Genomic DNA, 16,634 nt, shown 5'->3' with positions numbered 1-16,634 from the left:
ATCCATGGTGATTTTATTTTCATAACTAGCTTTGGAGGATTTTATGAGGGATCTCGGCTTCTTACTGAGATGGACTAGGGAGTTCCTGCAGTCATGGGATTTTTCTTTTTTTTTGGAACAGTTTCTTCCTCCTGTTGTAGAGTTTGTTTATGGCAGGGGACCACCAGATTGGCTTCTTTTTTTTGGAGGATAGTGTCTTGGTTCTGTTGGGGATGGCATGGTCCATACACTCGTGTATATGCTTATACAGTACATTTGTATATGATTCAGCAGTTGTGCCTCTATTTTCCATCTGTATGGGTGCCGTAAAGTTAGCCACTTCTGTCTTAAGAAGCATGAAGTTGGCTTTGGAGAAGTTTTTTACGGAGGTTTCCTTAATGGGGGGTGCGGGCGGGATATGGATGTCTAGGGTGATTAGCTTGTGTTCGGATCTAACAGCGAGGAGTTGACCTCTGGCGTGGAGTATCTGTTACTCATATTGGTAATGACCAGGTCCAGGATGTTTCTGCCCCTGGTGGGGGTATGGACAAGCTGATCCAGGGCATTGGAATTAATGAATTCCTTAAAACGTTCAGCAAATGAGTTTGTACATGAGTAGTTTTCCCAATTGATGGTGGGGTAGTTGAAATCTCCCAATATTAGGGTATTGGGCTGTACCTTAATATTATCCAGTATATTGAGAAACATGGAGTGGGCATCCTGGGGCATGGTGGGGGATCTGTAACAAGCTACAACCTGAATTGCAGTCTTGCCCAGTGTTAATTGTACTTGGATAATTTTGGATGCATTATGTTGAGCAACTAGCCTGCAGGTGTGGATATCCTTTATGAATATGGACACGTCTCCTCCTTTAGTGTTTCAGTCCAGGTTAGGTGGCAAAAAAATGTGGTACGAATTGTAGCCTGGAAATGTAGGGGTGCTCTCTGGAGCCATAAACCAGGTCTCTGTCACTCCACAGATGTCAATGTTCTCCATCTTAAGGGGTGCCTCGAGTGAGTGCATTTTGAGGTTTAGACTTCTAGCATTGAGTAGCATTACCATTAGATTTTGCTTGTTTGTATCTCCTATGGTGGTGTGTTTAATGTTTGAGCCTTGCCTAAAAAAGGCACTATAGGGGTGGCAAAAGCCTTAGCCAGTATCAGGAATCCCAGAGGTGACAGGTGCAGGCCATCTCTGGCAAAGCATCGTGGCCTGTCAATCATGTCGTCCCAGGTAGACAGATATATGTTTTTGCATAAACCAGTATTCAATGGTGTTTTAGCATATACCAATGTTCAATGGGTGTTTTGGCATATACCAGTGTTCAGTTGTGTTTTGGCATATACCAGTGTTCCATGGTGTTTAAGCATATACCAGTATTCCATGGTGTTTTAGCATATACCAGTGTCCCATAGTGTTTCAGTGTATACTAGTGTCCAGTGGTGTTTTGGCTAATGCCAAGGTTCCATAGCTTTTGGTGTACACCAGTGTTCCATGTTATTTTGGTGTATACCAGTGCTGTGTAGTGCTTTGGTGTATAATATTGTTCCATGGTGTTTTGGCGTATACCAATGCTGTGTGGTGCTTTGGTGTATAATAGTGTTCCATAGTGTTTTGGTGTGTAGCAGTGTTCTGTAGTGTTTTGATATGTAGGTGCAGTTGTCATTCACTGGGCTCATTTTCAGCATGTAGAATTTGATATGCTCTGGTTGAATTATGTCTTTATATTTCAGTACAGTTTTAGTTGGTTACAAGGGCTTCCTGTATCTGATAGCCCCATGCACATTAATACATTCTTATGGAAAATCATTAATTACGGATTACATGTGCTTCAACAGAGTTGCATGGTTTGAAATGCCTCTTAAACACCATTATCCATCTCTGCCTAAATGTTCACACCACACATATTAAAAGTGTAAATTTACTGAAAAGATTGTGCTTTCATGCCATCACAAACTGTAGCCATTTAGTCCAAAGCCATGTGAAATGATTTGACAGAAATAGTAACACAGTGCAATATAACGTGTACACAAAGAGCATACATTATTCAGAATGAGTTCTGAAGACACTGTTTTTATAATATTTTTATACAAGACTACTCATTAATGAAGAATATGTCATGTTCACAACACTCACTCAGCTGACAACTACAGCAGCAAAATGTGGTGTTAACTAAAAAAAACAAAAAAAAAAAAAAAAAAAAAGCATAATTTTGGACTAGGAAAGCCCCCATACCCACCACTACATGGAGGACGTATTGCCCATACCCAGAAACTTCATTACTGTAGTTCTGTGGTTACAAGTGCAGGCTGAGGAAAGTGAAATTACTGACCACAGCAACCTAGTGTTATTTATAGTGCATGTGTCACTTAACTATGTTTCAAACTATTAATCTGTGTGTGTGTGTGTGTGTGTGTGTGTGTGTGTGCGCGCGCGCGCGCATTTACACACACACATATATATATATATATATATTGATATATACTATATATATATATATATATATATATATATATATATATATATATATATATATATATATATATATACATATATACACACACACACACACACACACACACACACACACACACACACACACACACACACACACACACACACACACACACACACACACACACACACACACACACAAGGCAGCGTTGAAAAAACTATGTCCATTAGACAAAGAACTAGCACTAAGCAGTCTTTGAAAATCACTGTTGCATTTGCTTGATAGCAGCAACAATAACCCTCTCTCATCTGCCCTGTAAGTGCATTTATTATTCTATATACCTCCATCCCTGCCTTCTCCCTAAACCTTCCTCCAATTATTCCATGCCCTGTTGAAAACCTCTCTGGATTTCTTCTCCATCACCCATTCTTGTGGTCCATTTCCATGGATCCACATCCCTCTCTGTGAAGAAGCCCTTTTGGTGCTCCCAGGACAATCTTCTGACTGCACCCCCTCCCCCCATCCTTCTGTTTCAGAGTGTCGTTTTCACATCTCTCTGACATGCTCTTATAACATGCATGAGCACAAGGAATATAATGAGCAAAAACATGAATTTAAAGTCGTTTGTGAATATTAAATAAAATACTGATGGGCAGTGTCAACTTAGTTGCTCAGCAATTAAAAGGCGACTGAAAGCCACTCAAATATCTCTTCCATGCTTTCTGAGGTGAACATTTCTCAAAGTTAGTTGTGTAGAAAAGAAATGTCTGCACCTTATAACGTGTGTTACACATACAAATACCTATTGCTGTATATCTACACCATGCATTTAACTGCAGAATCAGTGTCTGTACTATCCAGATCAAAGTCCAGCTGTGACTGTGTAGTACAAACATGACACTCCAGCTGCTTTTTGTTGTAATATGTTATATTATGAAAATTTTAACATGATCCTGAGATGAGTTATACCTTAAACCAAAGATGACAGATTCCCTTACCGAAAGTAATATTAACAAATTATTATGCCAGCTCAGGTGACCAAAGGGACCCTACAACTCAGGGGACCCAAGTTCAAGCACCAGCTCAGGTAGATGACAGAGCTGGCAGGGAAGGATTAGCATGACCATTGGAGGGGTAGGGGAACTGACTCTAGCAGGTCGTGATCCCTCTGGGGAGGTGCAGTAACACAAACTGCAGTCTAGGGCCAGGCTTTTGGCTCACTATATCATCACTCAGTGGTCACTGTCATAAGTGGGTATGTGGAATTCAAAGTATGCACTCACATGGGGAAGTATTGCGAACCTCTGCATTGAAGCAAATTGCATGTCCTCCTGGCTAGGGGATGTGGCAATGGCCAATAGCAATGTCCTTATAGTTGAAATGCCGGCAAGAGCACAAGCAACCCTCATGAATACAAGTATGGGTCCCTCTGGGCATCTCTCAACCTTTTTGGGAGGACCTCTACCAGGGAACAAATTGTCTCAAGTTCAGTACAATATGGATGATTGATGGTCGGTAATCAAGTTGGGGGGGTGGGCTAGAACAAAATTATTATGTCGCCAATCCCTAGGTTATTTCAACTTGAGACTGCACCCCTTGATGAAATAAGGTCTATTTTTTTTGTTGTTCTATTAGTCATAAAAGTCTAATATTTCTACAAATTGCTACACCATAGGATGGATACTTCACAACTGAATCATGACTGCTGCATGCAGAAATTCACAGTTTCTTTTTTCTCTAACTTTATATCTTTCAGTGAAATATCTCTGCTGGATTAGTGGAAACACATTCCCCACTAAATGTGACCAAACTGCAATACGCTATAATAAGCTACAGGAGCAAAACTCCACTAAACTAAATCAAAGAATGAAGTTAGTTTTTACTTATTTTTCATAAATGGATTTAAATGTAGCTATTGTGGATGATATATATGCATCTTAAAAACATAGCAATTTCATCCCTACTCATATGCAATGCTATTATTGTTTCCATGCGTTCTTATTACAAATAATAATATAGTTTTCTAGTGAAACCACCACAAAATGTCTTCCAAAAGTCGCTGCATATAAGATCATTAGACTGCATTGTAGCGTTTTAATCCAGATGTTACAACATTTAACTTTCTAACAAAGCCTTCTGTTGCACTAAGCATATGTAGAATACATGATTACAAATCAATAATGTAATGTTTCCAAAACTGCGTTTTTTATATAAAATGTATAATGTATGGCAAGGGCTTGTTGTGCAACAAAATGATTGCAATACACACACTGTCATTATGCATTACAAAACTTGTACCACTTTGGGTGAGGAAAACATTTAAACTAAAGTTAGTTAACACAAGGCAGAAACAAAGGTACACTGAAGACACACAAGCAAACAAAACAAAAAAGTGCTTAATTTCAAACATACAGACCCAGGTAACTGAAAGAACTACAGCAAAATGCTCACTGCAACCAGGCAAGAGAAAAGACAAACACATATCATAGTCTGCCAGCAGGCAGATAAAAAGAAGGCATTGAGTGAAGAAAACAGGAGAAAAAAAACAAAATTAAAAGATTTAATATAGAAAAAGATGAAGATGCCACGTACTTTAAAAAGTAAAGTCTGCTATGTCACTGTTTATTATGAAATTATGCTTTGAGAGATATGTAGTAATAATTACAACATCAGGACCAGAAGGTCTCAAAAGCCAGAATTACTATTTCGTGCCTGTCAAGCAATAATTCTCTGGCAATATTGTTATGTTAGAGTTTATCCTCCTTCTAGTAATTATACTAGTGTAGACCACAGATAGTCTGGGAAACCTGTATGAAAGAGCTAAAGTAGATGCAAAAGCAACAATCTTAATGTGTAGAGGTTTATTAGAATTGAGACAGAAAGAAGCTGTGTTGAAACATATTCTCTATACATATTTTAAATGTCCTTGCATAAACTCAGATGAAGCAATATGTCCGTACTATGAACACAGGCATATAGTATATTGCAAAGGCAGATGCTATAATACAGTCTAAGCTTAGTTTGTTTTCAGTCCTCTCAAATAGGCCAGAACAATACTCTCAACGTGTTTCACAGTTAAAACTATAAATTATAAAACACTGATGCTATTAGGATTAATTTGTGAAGAAGCCAAAATGATTACTATTGCCTGGATTTTCAGCAAAAGAAATAGAATATGTTTCTGTGTGTGACTATATCCATGTTTATGTTGATCACTTCAAAATTACTTTATTTGTGAAAAGCACTGTTATAATGAGATAAAATTCTGGCTCATCATTTTGATGCCTCTGGTATCTTATTAGAGGCATTTTATTTTTAAAACACACTGTTATAATTAGATGAAATTCTGGATAAATGTTTAACATTCTCTGGAAATTAAATGTTTACTGAAGCTTGTACTGTTTGAGAAAAATAACCTATCACATTAATTCTAAAGACATGCTTCTAGAGCATTTCTCCCCGGGCCTCCGCTGAAAACAGGATCTGTGGAACCTAGTCAGACTTTCCCGGTCAACAAATGTTAAATAAATAAAATAAATAAAAATAAATAATTAACAGAAATCACTTTTAAAATATGGTTTTACAAAACAATTACTGAAGCAAAGCCATAAAGAGTGGGACACTTTAATAAGTGAGACTTGTTTGTACTAAGCCATCAATGACCCTACACGTCTGTGTTAAAGCATATATAGGCTGGGCTTCACTGCACACTAGCTTCTTTTTAAAACAAACCATTTTTTTTTATTATTTTACTGTGAATAATAAATACAAAAATACAAGTGATACATTACTTTCACTTGCTTACAACTCAAGTAAGTTTATAAATAAACCAAACAGCTACTTCCTTTGAAATTGCATATACAAGCATTAACTCCAGTTGGATAAGATGGAAGCTAATGGCATTTCATAAATTATTAAATAGGCTCTGTACTGTATGCGCGTTAAAATAATAGTTTCTGACTGGCAAAGGGTATTAAAATGGCAATGTCATTATAGTTGTACTTTTCAAACTGGTTTTAATTTAAATTAGAACTTAAATCGTCACTGTGGCAAACTTTGTTAGCTGCAAGTAAAGAAAATATTAGATATTTACAGTTAACACTAAGTTAGGCCTGAAAGAATATCTGGAAGATTAAAAGGTGTAACTTATAACGTTTTACACTTTAATTCTTCATTCTGTAGCAGGCTGTAGTAAGTTAGTTATTAAAAGGAGGGCAGTATTAACTCTACCTGCAGTTTTGTAATAATTGCCCAACAATATTAAGAAACAACAGAAGCTATTGAAAGCTAACAAGTTTTGTTGAGGTAACGTACATATGACAGTAGCAGCCTAAAACAAGTAGACGTACAGTAGAAATTACTTTGCACTCAAATATTATTTCCAGCGAACAACGGGGTTTGGGGACATTATGCAGCTGTTTCTGTGTACAACAGACACATCGGCTGGAATTTCCTATATTTAAGAAGTATTCCTGTCCACACAGAACTCTGCCCAGCTGTTGGTAGCATCAGAGGGGCTAAAACTATTACGTCAACGTGAGGGACCAAATGAGTAATAATGTGCGTAAGTGAATGTGCGTGTGTTTTTATATGATGTGTGTATGTGTATATAAAACTAAATATATTATATTATTGATATAATTAATCGTTATATGCTCTCACACAAGTGTGTATCTGTGTTTGTGTGTGTATGTGTATATATATATATATATATATATATATACAGACACGCACACATATGTATACATATATATATATATATATATATATATATATATATATATATGTAGACTATATATATATGTACATTTGAAGCAGTTTGGAAGTGGGGGCAAGTGACCAGTGGTTGGGAGTTTAACTAAATCTTGCCCTCTCCTTACACTGGGGCACGCCACTGGGCAGCAAGTACTGCATTACCTGATGGCTCAGAGACATATCCAAACCACGTACTGCATTCCTTCTAACCCACTGCCAGGGATGTGCAGTTCTGTAGAGGTACATATAATTTAAATAATCCTTCCAAAGATGTGCTGCCAATTGTCTTCGTTTCATGTGGGGAAGAGTGTATTCCTTTCATACAACAGCAGTACTCCATTTACTCACTAGACTTAGAGACGGGTAGGGGTACTCTGGTCCTTATGTGATGGTGCTATCCTAAGGAGCGCTCTCCATTAAAATGAATTGCACCCATTCACTGGTACCGTTCTCTCGCACACATACCTCATCCATCCACTTTCATATGTAATGTCCATTTGGCACGGGCTGTCCTTATAAATAGTTCGTTGAGAAAATATATATTCCCTTAACTGCATGTGCGCTTTTTGTTTTGCAAACGCACAGAAACTATAAAAGTAACCCGCAGTAATGGTTCGTTTTTGTCCACTAGATTGTTGGAATTCCGGTGGTATTACAATTCCGAGCTGACAAATGTTTAGTAAAAATGTAATTTTATTTACTGGCTGTACACTTAAATTCAGGAACTGTCATAGCAGCAGAAGAACCAAGGAAAACAATGAGATTTAGCGTACATTACTAGACTACCGCACTGCTCTACGGCATTTCTTCAATGCTGCTGGCCTCCAACATTTACTTTCCATCCCGTAATGACTTTTTTTTAATTAAAAATCTTTTCCTTACCATTGGACCGTCTGACAATATTTTCCAAAAAGGTATTTTGCGGGGCAACGAGTCCTCTTCTTCCCCCCGCCATAGTCTGTTTTGGGGTGGGCTCAGGGTGCTGCAGTGGTGGTACCGATGATATGACTCCTTAGTCTCGGGGGGTCACTTGCTGACAGCTCCGAACTCTTCATGGTCTACGATTCCACACTTGGTCTTGCACACTAGGACTGCCTGACTGACTTGAAAGCTGAGCCTGGCTTCAGCCTTTTCCACCTACAAGCACCGCTCTCCCACCCACCCTGCCTGGCAGCTTCTTTTGCAGAATTCCCGCTCCTCCCTTTTGATACGTGCAGACTTCGCCATCTGGTGGGCAAAGTTGGGACAATCACGTTCCTTATTAGGTTAACAGAGTTAGCTCGAAAGCGCCCTCTGCTGTGTATTTGTCATGGACCCTGCATACTGGAAGGCAATCCTCATACAGTAGATTCTTGATTTTGGACTCACATAGATTAAGAAGGCTCTATCCTTATTATTGTACCACCATTCTTAAGACCATATTTACATTAAATGCAAACTATATGACAACTGCATTAAACAATTTGGTTAAAAGCACAAAGGTGCTACACAGCTCCTCCCTCCTACCACTAAAATCTGAAACACAACCTCTCTTAATGTGGAACAACAAATGGGCAAAATGTGGAACATATAACAACAGCTTACAGTCATCTTCAACGAGGAATCTCCACAGGATGCTTAAAATGTGTTACTTCATACTTAAAAAAGTTCCTTTGCTAAATTAATATGATTCAATATTATTTACCACTGTATCTGTTTAAAAGGTGTGACAGTGGCACATCCTTGTAATTTGGAATTGTAGGAAACAATAACTTTTTAAGACTCAACGTTCCTCATAATGAGGTAGACATGAGGGGTATGTTCTCTTTCGCATAACATCGGTTATTTTAATTTTATATGCAAAAAAATAAAAAAAGAAGAAACGTATTCCTAATTCTACCCGCTTTGAGTGGCCAACGATGTGTCCAAGACTTATAGTAGAGACCAGCTGTGGTCAGCATTTTCACTGTGTGCTCTGACTTGGTTTTGAAGAACAAACTGAGTCCATTTGGTTTCTAACCACATACTCCGGGTGCCCTTAACCTGCCAAGGTCTTAGAAGTAACGTGTTGCATGCCTATTATAGTTCCCTGTTTAAACTGTTGTAATTCCGAGTCTGATCTACTTTATGAAATGCATTAGATATTAAGATATTATTTACTGTAGTCCTTACTATGTTAGCAGTCTCTACCTTCCTCGCATAGACCCTGAAAGAATGTAGGAGACAGTAGAAAAGATAAATGTTCATATCGAGATGATCGAGCTACCTGTAAGGAGGATGCAGTAAGTAGTTTTTTAATGAACGATAATAGTATCTACATCATAAAGTGATCTGGACAGTTTGAGCTTCTTCTGTTAGGTGTTCAGGGCCGGACAGTATATAAGTGCCCAAGCTTAGGTTACAAGATGCTAAGTGTTGTCCTGCTGGTTTTGTCTCAGCAACACTATAGCTGACACATGCCAGGACCAGCTCAATACTTGCCATGCTAGTCCAGAACAAAGACTTCAAAATACAAAGTTTGTCGAGCTGACAACATCCTCATTCATGAGTAAAAACAGCAACATGAAATCGAATTGTTGGTTGAATTTGCTCCAACTATTTGATAACGTATTAACGTTCCCAACTCTACAAAATTACTTTTTTTCTTGATATAAAACTCAAAATGCATTATTAATTTATTGTTTGCTACCTAACGACGGACTAGACTCAAGTCTTTATTTCAGGGATGAATGTAGGTTTCACATATATGATGGCACTAGACGCTAATGCTTTTTAATTGATTTTTGAGGGCAGTAAAACTCAGAAACTGAAAACAACCAGTAAACTTTTCTGTAGTAGTAAACAACCCAAACACCACTTTAACTGGATATTATTATTTTCTTTTCTCTAACTTATTATAGCACAAAATGGCCTGATTTTGGCTCTTTAACTCCATAATGTAATTTTAAGGGAAACAGTGCACTGTAGTACTATTGATAATATTTGTCTCTCTTGCAGTGAGACTACAAATAATTTCCTGTTTTATAGGTGTCAGTGCGCGTGTGTGTGTGTGTGTGTGTGTGTGTGTGTGTGTGTGTGTGTGTGTGTGTGTGTTCCTTCTGTGGAAGGTTGGGCGCCGGGCTGCCAACTCGACACTGTAAAACTCCACTGCCAATCAGGCCCGGACAGGTGATCAGCTATGGCGACCCCTAACCGGGAAAAGCCGAATGAAAAAGATAGACTGTGTTTGGAAATGGGTCATTTTTGTCTTTTACAGTGGCATCCTTTTGATTTTTGTTAGTCACTAACTCTCAATAGCGTTTTAGTTACAATTGAAAGTTAGCCATGAAAGAGCTGCTTATTCAGTACTTCATTCAGACCCAGAAATGTAGTTTCAAACCACATTTTAAGTCCAATGTGTAAAAATGGTTATTGTACTGGCAAGGCAAACATAAAGAGACAAAATTCAGTATCTACTTTTAAACTTTCTATTGACCTTGTAGCTAGAATGAATGGCTTGCGCAATTACTTTTTCTTATGGTCATAAAGGCCTGGGATGTAGCCATCTGTCCTAGTCTGAAATAAATTAAAAGATATATGCAACGAAAATAAATTGGTGTGAATCAGCTTCAATCAGGCATACGTGAAACTAGTCTTTAAAATATGTTTTCCTTACATGAGGCACTCATAAGTCTATTCAGTACTTACATTTGTATTTATCCTTTATTGACCTGCTTTGTTCCACTAGGTTAGTGGCCTCTTTACAAGGAAAACCCAAAATAGTATTATGCTATTAGGAAAAATTTAGCTAGGGTATTGGGGAACTTCCCCTACTCTTTTCTATAGGCGCTGTAGGATCTTTTACAGTCACCCGAGTTACCACCAACTCAGACAGATGGAACCTTGGTTTAAGGTCTCATAAGAAGGGCAACACACACCGGAATTCAGCCCTCCACCCCACCTCATCCCATCCCATCCTACCCCCAAATGCTGTACTACAGTGACAGCAAGTCAATCACCTGGAGTGGAAATAGAACCCACATCCTTCTGGTCTTTCATTACTGAAGGTGAGTCTGCTACCTGTTGTGTCATTGACACTGCTAAGCATAAGGTAAATGTAGTATATGTGTGATTTTTATCAGTATATCTCTGTTTAAGGTCAAAATACATCACAATCCAATGTAAGAATATTCATCTCCTCTTCAATTTGCAATAAATGTATATATATATATATATATATATATATATATATATATATATATGTATTTGTTAGCTATAGAACAGCTGACCTACTTCATCAAAAATGAAATGCCCAAACTATTATACGTGAAGAACAAGATCAGTAAATCAAACAGGATCCAGCCTAAACACTGAATGCAATGCTCTCTTCCAGTAACATAATCACACATTTTTCTGAAGCTGTGTAGGTGAGGGAAAATGAAGGCAAAACTTACATTAAATTGCAAGGAACATCACCCCTTACATGTCTTTTATTCACATTCATCAGTGGAAACTTCCAGAAAAATCCATTTCTCTGTTGCTGTGCATCAGTAACAAGCCCCTGTGAGCATTATAAAGCCCAGCTAATTATCCCCTTGTGAGACTCAAAAAAGAACTTGTGTTTGCAAGGCAAACACCTTAGCCATTAAGCCACCCTCCCACCCTGCAGATGTTTGAAAACAACTCATATAATTTCACTGTTTGTCTGACTGAAATAAAATGGGATACACCACACACAATCACATAAGTACTGTCAAAATAAGGACTAGAAACTGCTGAGAACATTCATGAAAAGTTTTAAGACCAAAATTAAAAACAGACAGTTTGAAAAGAAAACATGAGGAACAGTAAATATGTTACCAGGTGCCAAAAAAGACAGTCAGCCATGATTCTGAGTACACTTTGCAGCTATAACAATTTAAATCTGTGTTATTTTTAACAACAGTGGCTGCAGTAAAAGTGCAATTATGTTAATATTAGCTGAATAAATGTAATTGGTATCTCATTTTCGAGTGTGTAGGGACATTAAGCTCTTTAATGAACGGACTGGGTATTCAGCTGTGGTAGTGGGAAAATTCCTTCTGATAGAAGGGTGAAGAAAGCCCCTTCATGGTTCTTTTATTTAATCCATGAACAGCATTAGAGGCTGGTGAAGAACCTAAATATAGGGCCTGATTCTTAAACACTTTCTATTGATCCAAGTGGCTTACTGTGGTGTAAGCTGGTTTTACGGAGTAAGGCACTTACACCAAGAGCGTGTCTTTTAGAATCTGGCCCAGAGTTTTCTTTTCAGATTACCTTTCAGCAATGCACTAAATATAAATTATCTTACTTATTTTAAAAATCTGAATGTGTGCATAGAGGAATATATCTGAAACTACTCCTAACTTGCTGGACTGCAGGAAGAAATTCAGCAGTCTGAAAACTTAAAAATGCCTTTGTTGTCCAGACACCAGCAGATAAGTATTACAATATTCAGCAAGTGAATTGCAGTCAAAGAAATTATTTTATGTCTCGTGAGCATTTTTTAGAACAGCAAGGCAAAGAAATAGCACTAAACACTGTTGATGCTTGAAAGCCGCAGTTCAAACAAAATACCCAGAGAAACATTGCTCTAACAGTTCACATGATTCTTCTCTGTCCCTATCAGTGCTTCAGGAGGAAATGTTATCCTTCACTGGGCAACCTGAGTAAAGGTAGAGTATACTATGTGAAGTAATGGAGACTTCACACATGTAGTTCATCCACTGAACTTCTGAACAATCTGTAGAATAATAGAATAAACTATTGGACTGTAATACCTACACAATCACTGGACACAGTCATAACAATTAGTCTTCTGTATGGTGATACTGCAATGTCTTTACAACAACAATAACAACATATGCCATAACTATTTCTGTTCTTCATTCAGTGGTGTTTATTTTACTATTTCATTCAGAAGTACCTAGACACATTAACGTGCTCTATTACACTGAAATATGTCTCTGTATTTAGCATTATTTCTGATTTGGCTTTGTAATATTGAAAAACCTTCTGTTGGTTCTACTATAGCTTGAGCTATTTGAGTTCAAAAATGATTATCAGTTCTTTATAATTCTCAGGATGCTTTGCAATATAAATGCATGCATAGAAATTTTTGTATTTTTTTTTTGTTCTGATATATGTCTGTAAGCAATGACCTTGAAGCTGTTTATCATTTTTGTTTCCTGCAATCATGTTTTAAGATGTTCCCTGTAATGTTTATGTGGTAACAACTGCTGTATTTAGAGGGCCAGTTGACGTTTTTGCAGTAACAGCTGCTGTATTTAATATGACTCTTTTTGTTTTCATGACAGAAATACCAAGGTGTACTACTTAGCTGTGACGCAGTTCGATACCACTGAAAAGGTGTTTAGGCTTGACATTGCTTAAGCCACTCAGTTCAGAAATGATTGTCATTTTTTATGAAAAAAAATCTACATAAATTCCAGGCGGTCTTCTTCTGTGGAAGAAGGTATTTTTAACACTGGTAAGTACAAACGCTTTGAGTATAAGCATATAAAAACATTGTCAGTCCTCATTTTTGATAAAGCTTTATATGAAACTTCTGAACAAAACCAAGTTCACCTTAAATAATTGTAAAGTCAAATATGTGCTGATTACCACCAATAAACTGCTGACTTGTTCAGTAAGCTGAAGAAAGTGGCCCCTATAGAAATAAAACTGAAATACTTTGTGAGGGAAGCTATTTGCAGTTATTCTGCTAGGAATAAAAATCCCAAAGACTGATCACTTATCCCTTGAAATTTGCCACAGATTTTTTTTCATTCCACCTGACTGAGAATCCCATTGGTCCAAATAAAACTAGAACAATAAGCATGTTTAGATTTCTTTTAAGGAAGTACTACCTACCATCCATCCATAACCCTCTTTTTCCCATTTTTACACATGGGCTCAGGATGTCATATCTACAATCACCATCATCTAGAGCCAATGTTCACAACCCTGTGCGGCTAGCTCTGCCAAGGTTGCTATTTACCACACACACACACACACACACACACACACACACACACACACACACACACACACACACACACACACACACACACACCTATGGCCAATTTAGAGTGTCCAGTCCAAGTACTACTGACCATATTTGAAATTAAATGGCCCTCTATGCTGTTTCAGGATAAAGGCATTAATATCATCATTATTGTCTGGTATCTTTTAACTGTTGTCGGGACAACCTTAAAAATGATTGAAAGTTCTTTGTAAACCTTCTCCTGTAACGGATGATTAGGATTTTTTTCATCCAGAATGCGAGAAAGTACAACTTAAACTAGGAATGACAGATGTGTGTGGCTCCCACCTTCTTTGCACCTCCTTATGTGGATTTAGATAATGTTATTTTGCCTCATAAAAGTTAACTATAGCTGGTGATGCAGACTGGATCAAGTACTACTTGTACTATCCTGAAAACAGTTACTGTTTTGTTTGGGAGCAAACACAGTGCAGTCATAAACACATTTATTGAAAGTAAGCCTCTGTGAAATGATAGATTCAGACCACACACAATATATTCTTTTAGTTTCATATTGACCTCTCATAGCCTTCACTGATTTCATTCACTGCCCTGTTATTCGTACCTTTACTGGGATCTATGACAACACATGAAGGTACTCATACCATGTTCAATTCTCCTGCTCCTCTTCGCTACACCATTCCCACGATGACACACTCTGCTTTTAGACAGTGATGGTAAGATCAGGCATCTTTACATTCATTTAAAATGTCCTGACTGTTATAGCTATGTTTGTACTCTATTAAGTAACAAAATAATAGGGGACATAAATGAAAAGTATTCAGAATCGGAAGCTATCATTACTGTAGTCTCATTTCAAATGTTCCGGTTTAAATCTATGACACTTAATCTACAAGCAAAATCACTCATAGCATTTCACATTTGCTTTAAATATTCATGCCTTTAACAGACAATAAAGGAGATTCTTGTATAATTCCTTTCTTGAAGAAATAGGATTAGTATATCAGCTGTTTAGAAGGCATCACAACTTCTTCAAGTTCTCCACTTAAAATGCTTACAGGTTTGGTTGACTGGGATGAATACTTTAGTTCAAAATTCTAGATTTGTGTGAGTGCCGTGGTATGTTATCTTCTACCACAATTAGTACTTAAAATGATTGATACTCAACATGACAGAACTGTAGAACCTCATTTTGGGTTTAGCAAAAACAAATGGTAAAGGATCAGGGTCTTAAAACATGGCTTCTCAAAAGTGAGGCCAGCCTTCCTGGGGTGAGTAAGGTCTGCTTCAGGGGAAGATCAAGCAAGTCTGAAAATGCTGTCTACAGAAACAATAGCAATTTAGTATTTGTTTTTATTATTTATTTTTGCATTTTTAAGTGGGACCAGGTTATAACAGAAAAGAATACCAGGCAATGAATAAGCACCCATTCATTTCAAATTAATAATAAAACAAAGCCATATTATACCAAATACTAGTTATTTCAGGTCTTAGAAAAGCTAGAGTGAAAAAAACAGGTTTTTGTACTTTGAAAAAGATAAATGGTTAGTCATACAGAATAATAGTGAATTCTAATACTCACTGTTACTTTTCTCAATCATTTTTAAAAGGGGCTTAACTCCCCAGTACCTTCAAACTCCTGACATACATGCACACACACAAATACACACTTGTGTATACATAGAAAGTGGTACAGATACAGTTTCAGCAGGCACCTGGTTATTTCCAATGTAAACACGTGCACGTTAAAGTACACCATATGACTTTGTGAGTGCAGAGACCTAAACAATTCTTTGATAGCTAATGGTGACTCAGGGGATTTTCTATGGTTCAAAAAATACCTTAAACAACATCTACAAATTGTATTTATGTAAGATACTTCTATAATCTTTATATGAATATCTTCTGAACACTTGCTAGGGTTAACTTGTTGATGGCAATGTGAAAGTGTGTGTGTATGTGTGTGTGTGTGTGTGTGTGTGTGTGTGTGTGTGTGTGTGTGTGTGTGTGTGTGTTTGTGTGCATCTGCATATGTGTGTATGTGTGTTTGCAGGCATCTGCATATGTGTGTGTATGTGTGTTTGCAGGCATCTGCATATGTTTGGGTGTGTCTGTGTGTATACATGTTTGTGTGTGTGTGTGTGTGTGTGTGTGTGTGTGTGTGTGTGTGTGTGTGTGTGTGTGTTTGCATGCATCTGCATATGTGTGAATATATGTGTTTGCGGGCATCTGCATATGTGTGTGTGTGTGTGTGTGTGTGTGTGTGTGTGCGCGCGCGCGTGCACATGTGTGTGTTTGTAAAAACCCACACTCATTTGTGTATGTATACATATGCAGTCTGGCTTTATAGCCCACCTCTAGTCAAAGGAAGAACTCCACATTGTATGGTAGTCTACATTGCCATAATAGTTGGTAGATCAGTCAGAAAGAGTGCACACCTTGGAAAAAGGGAATTATCAC

General features: G+C 37.5%; 1 protein-coding gene across 2 annotated transcripts in view; it reads right to left on the bottom strand.

The window, feature by feature from the left end:
• Nucleotides 1–8,322, bottom strand: part of KCNH1 (potassium voltage-gated channel subfamily H member 1) — a 2,413,895-nt gene extending 2,405,573 nt beyond the window's left edge. For both annotated transcript variants that reach the window (XM_044061729.1, XM_044061739.1), the window contains exon 1: nt 8,072–8,322. In XM_044061729.1, the coding sequence (XP_043917664.1) occupies nt 8,072–8,144 (73 nt within the window). In that variant the 5' untranslated portion in view covers nt 8,145–8,322. The remainder of the gene's footprint in view (nt 1–8,071) is intronic.
• Between the last annotated feature and the right edge of the window lie 8,312 nt (nt 8,323–16,634).

Source organism: Protopterus annectens, chromosome 1.part0 (genome assembly GCF_019279795.1).
Source record: "Protopterus annectens isolate FY-2018-M chromosome 1.part0, PAN1.0, whole genome shotgun sequence".
NCBI classification, from domain to species: Eukaryota; Metazoa; Chordata; order Ceratodontiformes; family Protopteridae; genus Protopterus; species Protopterus annectens.
Note: the sequence above shows the minus strand (reverse complement) of the source record. Positions and strands in the feature narration are given on the sequence as shown.